Source organism: Pseudorasbora parva, chromosome 20, assembly GCF_024679245.1.
Source record: "Pseudorasbora parva isolate DD20220531a chromosome 20, ASM2467924v1, whole genome shotgun sequence".
Classification (NCBI taxonomy): domain Eukaryota; kingdom Metazoa; phylum Chordata; class Actinopteri; order Cypriniformes; family Gobionidae; genus Pseudorasbora; species Pseudorasbora parva.
In genome coordinates, this window is record NC_090191.1 from 43,458,024 (window position 1) to 43,468,023 (window position 10,000).

Sequence of the window (10,000 nt, forward strand, 5' to 3'; positions counted from 1 at the left end):
ATAACATATCAAATGTTGAAAATTAGACATTTTGAAATGTCGTGTCAAATATCGGCTCATTTTGGATTTCATTAGAGCTACACATTCCTAAAAACTTAGGACAGGGGCAATAAGAGGCCGGAGAAGTTAAATGTTCATATGAGGAGCAGCTGGAGGACCGGTTTGCAGCTTATCAGGTCAATTATCAACATGATTGGGTATAAAAGAGCCTCTCAGAGTGGCAGCGTCTCTCAGAAGATGGGCAGAGGATCACCAATTCCCCCAATGCTGCGGCGGACAATAGCGGAGCGATATCAGAAAGGAGTTTCTCAGAGAAACACTGCCAAGAGTTTGAAGTTATCATCATCTACAGCGCATAATATCATCCAGAGATTCAGAGAATCTGGAACAATCTCTGAGCGTAAGGGTCAAGGGTCAAAACCAAACTGGATGCCCGTGATCTTCAGCCCTTAGACGGCACTGCATCACACACAGGAATGCTACTGTAATGGACATCACAACATGGGCTCGGGAATACTTCCAGAAAACATCGGTGAGCACAATCCACCGCGCCATACGCCGTCACCGGCTAAAACTCTACAGGTCAAAGAAGAAGCCATATCTAATTAATTAAAGCGGTACTTCAGCGCTGGGAAGATGAATCTGTATTTAAACTGGGTCAATAATTATAAATTATTTTTGAATTCGGTGCTTTCTAGACTGAGAAAAGACAGAACATGTATTTTTGTCTCATGGGGATGAAAGACTACAATTCCCAGAATGCTTCGCTGCCCTGTGAGGCCACTCCCACAGCCACCGCTACTGGATTACTGATCACTTTCCCTCCGCGTTCATCTTTATTAAATCAGTTCAGTTAGAGAACAGACACTTCAATTAAAAACTGAACGTGTGTGTTCAATATAATGTGAGTGAGCCTCTGAGGGAGTGCCACAAACGCAGCAGGACTCAGATTAGATTGATGAATGAGCTGAGGTAAGAGCTCTCGTGATGAGAGCTGAGGTAAACGCGTCCGTCGTTCTCAGCACGCGTTCAGTCTGGAGCGTTTTCAGTTCATGCCTTTGGAAGCTTAACTTTTAATAGAAATTAATTTGAGAAGTTAAAATACTCACTTTGCTCAGCATCTGTTTATATGCATGCCTGAGCTGAGCTGAGCTGTGAGTGTGATCTCCAATCCCCCACGTGTGTGTGGCATGGGCAGCTTACACATCTGGAAAGGCCATCAATGCTGAAAGGTCTATCCAAGTTCTAGAGCAACATCTGCTCCATCCAGACGGCGTCTCCTTCAGGGAAGAACTCGCATTCTCCAACATGACAATGCCAGACCACACACTGCATCAATTACAGCATCATGGCTGCGTAGAAGAAGGATCCGGCACTGAAATGGCCAGCCTGCAGTCCAGATCTTTCACCATTAGAAAACATTTGGGGCATCATAAAGAGGAAGATGCGATAAAGAAGACCTAAGACAGTTGAGCAACTAGAAGCCTGCATTAGACAAGAATGGGACAACATTCCTATTCCTAAACTTGAGCAGCTCGTCTCCTCAGTGCCCAGACGTTTGCAGACTGATATAAAAAGAAGAGGGGATGACACTAGAGGATGGATACCCGATCCGAGCCCGACGGTACCCAACGGGTCGGGCCGGGTTCGGACAGATATTTAGAAATGACGTTCGGGTTCGGGTCGGGCTCGGTCACGTCAGCGCGATAAGGCATTGAACCATTTAAATTTAAAACTGCTTATTATGCAAGTAGCCAATGGGCCTGTTAAACTGGATGCAATGGTTTGTTTTTGTGATTAAAATACATGTAAAATATTACCCTAACATCCGTCTTCCTGCATGCGGAAATTTGTTTATGTCGCCGTAACAACAACGCGCAACACGTGCGTGCAGCCCGCGGCATCCCTGTCATTCCAGTGAGCGCAACTTCAGCGCTGCTGGCAGGAGGACAGTCTTGAAGCAATCCTTTTTCTGCATTAAACCTCGATTAGCCTAAACTTTGATGGATAGATTATGTAAATAGATCCCATGTTGCAGTTTAGGAAACATACAGTTTGAGAAAATTGGTAAGATGACTTTCATTTCAATAAGCATTTCAATTGTGTTACGTTAATGTTTTGTTCTGTAAGCTTGGGCCATTTTTAGCAGAACTTTGTTCATTTAATTTCAGTTGGCTATTTGATTGGGCTCTGTGTAACGTTTGATACCCCATGCGCGTGCTGATGCGCTCGTCTGTAAACATTTCAGAATGCCTTCCTACAGCTGCTTAATAAAAGCGGGCTTTCCACACAAACAAACGTACGTGTCATTAGTATATGAGGGGAAAAAATTGATTTTAACTGTCGGGCTCGGGTCGGGTTCGGTTACTGCTCTGTCGGACGCGGGTCGGGCTCGGACAGAAAAATGCGGCCCGATCCGCACTCTAGATGACACACAGGGGGAAACATGGCCACGGCACAACTTTACTGAGATGTGCTGATGCCATGAAATTTAAAATCAACTTATTTTTCCCTTAAAATTGTAAATTTTCTCAGTTTAGACATCACATATGTCATCTATTCTGAATAAAATATTGAAATTTGAAACTTGCATTCTTTTTTTGATTCACAATTTGTACAGTGTCCCAACTTTTTTGTACTCGGGTTTGTAGCTGTGGTGCATCACATGACCGATGTTGCTTCTGCTCCTCAGGAGGACGTCCTGCAGATGGAGGCTCACATGCGCTGGGGTGACGGCTTCATCCTGGTCTATGACATCACGGACCGCGGGAGCTTCGAGGACGTGGCTCCGCTCAAGGGCCTCCTGGACGAGGTGAAGCGGCCCAAACACGTGCCTCTGGTTCTGCTGGGGAATAAAGCGGACCTGGAGCACGGCCGGAAGGTGGCCACGGAGGAGGGCGAGCGGCTGGCAGCCGACATGGCCTGCGCCTTCTACGAGTGCTCGGCGTGCTCGGATCAGGTGGGCGGAGGAGGCGGAGGCGTGGCCGAGGCCTTCCACGAGCTGTGCCGCGAGATCCGGCGGCGCCGAGCCGTTCAGGGCAAGACCCGGCGCCGCAGCTCCACCACTCACGTCAAACAGGCCATCAACAAGATGCTCACCAAAATCAGCAGCTAAAACCCCAGCGGCCTCAGCCTCTCCAGCACAACAGCTCAGGTCATGACAGCTCACTGAGGTCACGACAGGTCATGACACAACGCCTCAGCTCAGCTCACTGAGGTCACGACAGGTCACGACACAACACCTCAGCTCTGCTCACTGAGGTCATGACAGGTCACAACAAGTCACGACAGGTCATGACAACACCTCAGCTCAGCTCACTGAGGTCACGACAGGTCACTGAGGTCACAACACCTCAGCTCACTGAGGTCACGATAGGTCATGACAGGTCCCGACAGGTCACGACACAACACCTCAGCTCACTAAGGTCACAACAGGTCACGATAGGTCACTGAGGTCACAGCAGGTCACAATATGTCACTGAGGCCACAACACATCACTGGGGTCACGATAGCTCACTACACAACACCTCAGCTTAGCTCACTGAGGTCACAACAGTTCACGATAGGTCACTGAGGTCACAACAGATCACTGAGGTCACGATAGCTCACTACACAACACCTCAGCTTAGCTCACTGAGGTCACAATAGGTCACAACAGATCACTGAGGTCACGATAGCTCTACACAACACCTCACTGAGGTCACGACACAACACAGGTCACTGAGGTCACAACAAGTCCCTGAGGTCACGACAGGTCACTGAGGTCATGACAGGTCAAGACAGCTCACTGAGGTCATGACAGGTCACAACAAGTCACTGAAGTCACGACAGGTCATGACAGCTCACTGAGGTCACATTTACATTTAATCATTTAATAGACGCTTTTATCCAAAGCGACTTACAAAAAAACTGACCGAACTCACTGAGGTCACGACAGGTCACGAAGGATCATCACAGGTCAGGACAGCTCACTGAGGTCACGACAGGTCACGAAGGGTCACTGAGTTCAGGACAGGTCGATAGCTCACTGAGGTCACGACAGGTCACAACAAGTCACTGAGGTCACGACAGCTCACCGAGGTCATGACAGGTAATGAAGGGTCACTGAGGTCACGACTGGTAGCCACACAACATATCAGCTCACTGAGGTCACGACAGGTCACTGAGGTCATGACAGCTCACTGAGGTCACGACTGGTCACCACACAACATATCAGCTCACTGAGGTCACAATAGGTCTCTACATGACAGGTCAAATGCAAAATTATGAAATCATTAGTATCATTCGTAATGTCATCATTTGGACGGTTTAGTGTTACAATTATGACTTCGGCTTTTTAACAGCACAATTTCAACTTAACATCATAATTAGAATTGACGTCATACTTTTTACTTTTTTAAGTTTTCATCTCATAATTGTGACTTATAATGTCATAATTTCAAGTCAGTTTAATATTTTTAATGTCAAATGTATGTAAAAGTTCATATAATTATTACAACTTTTATCTCATACTGTACAGTCGTTCTGGAGTAAACAGTGATGTTATCAGCTTATTTTAATTTATCAGAGAGAGACAATGTTGGCAGATCAGTATTATAGTTTATAGGATTAAATAAGACCTAAATAATTAATTTTATTTGTAAATTTAATATGATTTAATTCATAACCTGAACGGTTTTATTCCCATCTCACACACACCATTTTTGTAAAGTGTTTCCAAATGTCTCCACTGACAGATGTGTGTTGTTTAAAGCACAAACTCATATTTCATATCTCATATATCTCATATATCTGCAGTGATGTTGAGATGTTTGTGCTGGAGAGCGAGGCTCAGGGATGGACGAGTTCTCCGTGTGTTTTCTCTGGATGTTTATTTGTTCTTTCGGCTGAAGGATTGTGGGATATGATCTCCGATCGCCCGCTCCGCACCTGCTGACTTCACTGAAGCTCTATCAGAGCTCATCATCATCAAACGCAGACGCTGGAATGTGTGTGTGTGTGTGTGTGTGTGTGATGGGATCTCAGATCCACATGTTTGTCCTCTGACTGTAGTCTCTGCCTTATTGACTGTATGATGTACGGGACAGATGATAAAACATTCATCAGCAACAGACACGAGTACATGTGTGTGAACATCATGATTATCAGAATATAAGACTGCCTGTGTGTGTGTGTGTGTGTGTGAGAGAGAGAGAGAGAGAGAGAGAGAGAGAGAGTGTGAGAGAACTTCATGATTATCAGAATATAAGACTGGCTGTGTGTGTGTGTGTGTGTGTGTGAGAGAGAGAGAGAGAGTGTGAGAGAACTTCATGATTATCAGAATATAAGACTGCCTGTGTGTGTGTGTGTGTGTGAGAGTGTGTGTGTGTGAGAGAGAGAGAGAGAGTGAGAGAGAGAGAGAGAGAGAGAGAGAGAGAACTTCATGATTATAAGAATATAATACATGCCTGTGTGAGAGAGGGTGTGTGTGTGAGAGAGAGAGAGAAAGAGTGTGTGTGTGTGTGGGGGGGGGGGGGGGTGTCGTGTTCATATGGAGGATAATTACCCATCAGTCTGTCTGAGAATAGAAGCGACAGAAAACCACAAAGTCAACGTCACCCGCTGCTCTCGGCCAACGCCCAAACACACACACACACACACACACACACTCCTCAGATCTAGAGTTACAGAGGAACAGATTGAGTGTGAAGATGAACCTCATCAACACACATGAGGATCAACACACACTTTCTCACACAAACACACACACACACACACATGGCTTAAGCATCTGAACACTAGTTAACTGCTGGTTTAAACGTCTGAACACTAGTTAACTGCTAGTTTAAGTGTCTGAACACTAGTTAACTGCTGGTTTAAGAGTCTGAACACTAGTTAACTGCTGGTTTAAGAGTCTGAACACTAGTTAACTGCTGGTTTAAGAGTCTGAACACTAGTTAACTGCTGGTTTAAGTGTCTGAACACTAGTTAACTGCTGGTTTAGGAGTCTGAACACTAGTTAACTGCTGGTTTAGGAGTCTGAACACTAGTTAACTGCTGGTTTAAGAGTCTGAACACTAGTTAACTGCTGGTTTAAGCGTCTGAACACTAGTTAACTGCTGGTTTAAGAGTCAACTGCTGGTTTAAGGATCTGAACACTAGTCAACTGCTGGTTTAAGTGTCTGAACACTAGTTAACTGCTGGTTTAAGAGTCAACTGCTGGTTTAAGGATCTGAACACTAGTTAACTGCTGGTTTAAGAGTCTGAACACTAGTTAACTGCAGGTTTAAGAGTCTGAACACTAGTTAACTGCAGGTTTAAGAGTCTGAACACTAGTTAACTGCTGGTTTAAGAGTCTGAACACTAGTTAACTGCAGGTTTAAGAGTCTGAACACTAGTTAACTGCAGGTTTAAGAGTCTGAACACTAGTTAACTGCTGGTTTAGGAGTCTGAACACTAGTCAACTGCTGGTTTAAGAGTCTGAACACTAGTTAACTGCTGGTTTAAGCGTCTGAACACTAGTTAACTGCTGGTTTAAGAGTCAACTGCTGGTTTAAGGATCTGAACACTAGTCAACTGCTGGTTTAGGAGTCTGAACACTAGTTAACTGCTGGTTTAAGGATCTGAACACTAGTCAACTGCTGGTTTAGGAGTCTGAACACTAGTTAACTGCTGGTTTAAGCGTCTGAACACTAGTTAACTGGTGGTTTAAGTGTCTGAACACTAGTTAACTGCTGGTTTAAGAGTCTCAACACTAGTTAACTGCTGGTTTAAGCGTCTGAACACTAGTTAACTGCTGGTTTAAGAGTCTCAACACTAGTTAACTGCTGGCTTAAGAGTCTCAACACTAGTTAACTGTAAGTTTAACCATCAGAACACTAGTTAATTTCTGGCTTATGCGCCTGAACACTAGTTTACTGCTGGCTTGTGTGTGTGTGTGTGTGTGTGTGTGTGTGTGTGTGTGTGTGTGTGTCTTTAGTTCCCACTGCACGCCTCCACACACTCGGCTGTTTTCAGATAGAATCGGTACAGTTTATCTGACTTTTGAAGATATGAAGGATCAACATTACTCTATAGATACTCAAGATTCACATGAGACCGGCGGAAACTGTGTCTCTGTGTGTGTGTGTGTGTGTGTGTGTGTGTGTGTTATGTAATCTTTAGATCATTGTGCTGTAAAACGAGACAGAAACTCACAGGAAGACAGGAAGAGTATGGATGATTGTGTCTGGAGCAAGAAGATCCCGCAGCATCAGTGTCTCATCCCAGAAGCCTAAGTGAAATCATCTTGAAGCTTCACACACACACTGACCTTTACTAAGACGAAAGGCTAAAACAGGCATTTCATTAACACACGGTCAGCAGGAGACAGCTTTATTTCTCCAGCCTTCAGGACTTCAGTATTTTAAGAATCTTCAGATATTTGTGCTGGAAAACAAGAACATTTCCTTCACACTCGTCATGTCCTGAAGGAGAAAAACATTCCTCAGTCAATGACATTATACGTTTCTATTAAAATAGGCTCAAGCGGCACAAATCCAGCAGCTCCCAGACAGGAAATAGAGGCTCGGAGAACAGGAAGATGCTGGAACATCTGCTATATGAGAGAATGCATCAGTTCAGCTAACAGATCATAAACACTGACCATATACTGACCATACAGCTGACCATACACTGACCATACAGCTGACCATACACTGACCATACAGCTGACTATACACTGACCATACACTGGCAATACAGCTGACCATACAGCTGACCATACACTGACAATACAGCTGACCATACACTGGCAATACAGCTGACCATACAGCTGACCATACACTGACAATACAGCTGACCATACACTGACAATACACTGACCATACAGCTGACCATACAGCTGACCATACACTGACAATACACTGACCATACAGCTGACCATACACTGACAATACACTGACCATACAGCTGACCATACAGCTGACCATACACTGACAATACAGCTGACAATACACTGACAATACAGCTGACCATACACTGACAATACAGCTGACCATACACTGACAATACACTGACCATACACTGACAATACACTGACCATACACTGACAATACACTGACCATACACTGACAATACACTGACAATACACTGACCATATACTGACCATACAGCTGACCATACACTGACAATACACTGACCATACAGCTGACCATACACTGACCATACAGCTGACCATACACTGACCATACAGCTGACCATACACTGACAATACACTGACCATACAGCTGACCATATACTGACAATACAGCTGACCATACACTGACAATACACTGACCATACAGCTGACCATATACTGACCATACAGCTGACCATACACTGACAATACACTGACCATACAGCTGACCATATACTGACCATACAGCTAACCATATACTGACCATACAGCTGACCATACACTGACTATACACTGACCATACACTGACCATACAGTTGACCATTCACTGACAATACACTGACCATACAGCTGACTATACACTGACCATACAGTTGACCATTCACTGACAATACACTGACCATACAGCTGACTATACACTGACCATACACTGACCATACAGCTGACTATACACTGACCATACAGCTGACCATACACTGGTAATACACTGACCATACACTGGCAATACACTGACCATACAGTTGACCATACACTGACCATACAGCTGACCATACACTGACAATACACTGGCAATACAGCTGACCATACAGCTGACCATACACTGGCAATACAGCTGACCATACACTGGCAATACACTGACCATACACTGACCATACAGCTGACCATACACTGGCAATACACTGACCATACAGCTGACCATACACTGGCAATACACTGACCATACAGCTGACCATACACTGGCAATACACTGGCAATACACTGACCATACAGCTGACCATACACTGGTAATACACTGACCATACAGCTGACCATACACTGGCAATACAGCTGACCATACACTGACCATACAGCTGACCATACACTGGCAATACACTGACCATACACTGACTATACAGCTGACCATACACTGGCAATACACTGACCATACAGCTGACCATACACTGACTATACAGCTGACCATACACTGGCAATACACTGACCATACAGCTGACCATACAGCTGACCATACACTGGCAATACACTGACCATACAGCTGACCATACAGCTGACCATATACTGACCATACAGCTGACCATACAGCTGACCATACACTGACCATACAGCTGACCATACAGCTGACCATACAGCTGACCATACACTGGCAATACACTGACCATACAGCTGACCATACAGCTGACCATATACTGACCATACAGCTGACCATACACTGACAATACACTGACCATACAGCTGACCATACACTGACCATACAGCTGACCATACACTGGCAATACACTGACCATACAGCTGACCATACACTGACCATACAGCTGACCATACACTGGCAATACACTGACCATACAGCTGACCATATACTGACCATACACTGACAATACACTGACCATACAGCTGACCATACACTGACAATACACTGACCATACAGCTGACCATACACTGACCATACAGCTGACCATACACTGGCAATACACTGACCATACAGCTGACCATACACTGACCATACAGCTGACAATACACTGACCATACAGCTGACCATACACTGACTATACAGCTGACCATACACTGACTATACAGCTGACCATACACTGACTATACAGTTGACCATACACTGGCAATACACTGACCATACAGCATGGGGACATTGTGGTCATAAAGGGATGGACATGGTCAGAAACAATGCTCAGGTAGGCCGTGGCATTTAAACGATGCCCAATTGGCACTAAGGGGCCTAAAGTGTGCCAAGAAAACATCTCCCACACCATTACACCACCACCACCAGCCTGCACAGTGGGAACAAGGCATGATGGATCCATGTTCTCATTCTGGTTACGCCAAATTCTGACTCTACCATCTGAATGTCTCAACAGA

At 44.9% G+C, this 10,000-nt stretch overlaps 1 protein-coding gene across 4 annotated transcripts in view; it reads left to right on the forward strand.

Moving 5' to 3' along the window:
- rerg (RAS-like, estrogen-regulated, growth inhibitor) overlaps positions 1 to 5,118 on the forward strand; it is a 45,688-nt gene extending 40,570 nt beyond the window's left edge. The window contains exons 5-6 of one of the 4 annotated variants that reach the window (XR_010899716.1): positions 2,693 to 4,109; positions 4,149 to 5,118. Coding sequence is in view for 1 of the 4 variants with exons in the window: in XM_067428471.1 (XP_067284572.1) it covers positions 2,693 to 3,115 (423 nt within the window). In the remaining 3 variants the exon portion in view is untranslated. Of the gene's footprint in view, positions 1 to 2,692 lie in introns of all 4 variants that reach the window. The other 3 variants (XR_010899717.1, XR_010899715.1, XM_067428471.1) reach the window with 3 other exon arrangements.
- The last annotated feature ends 4,882 nt before the right edge of the window (positions 5,119 to 10,000 follow it).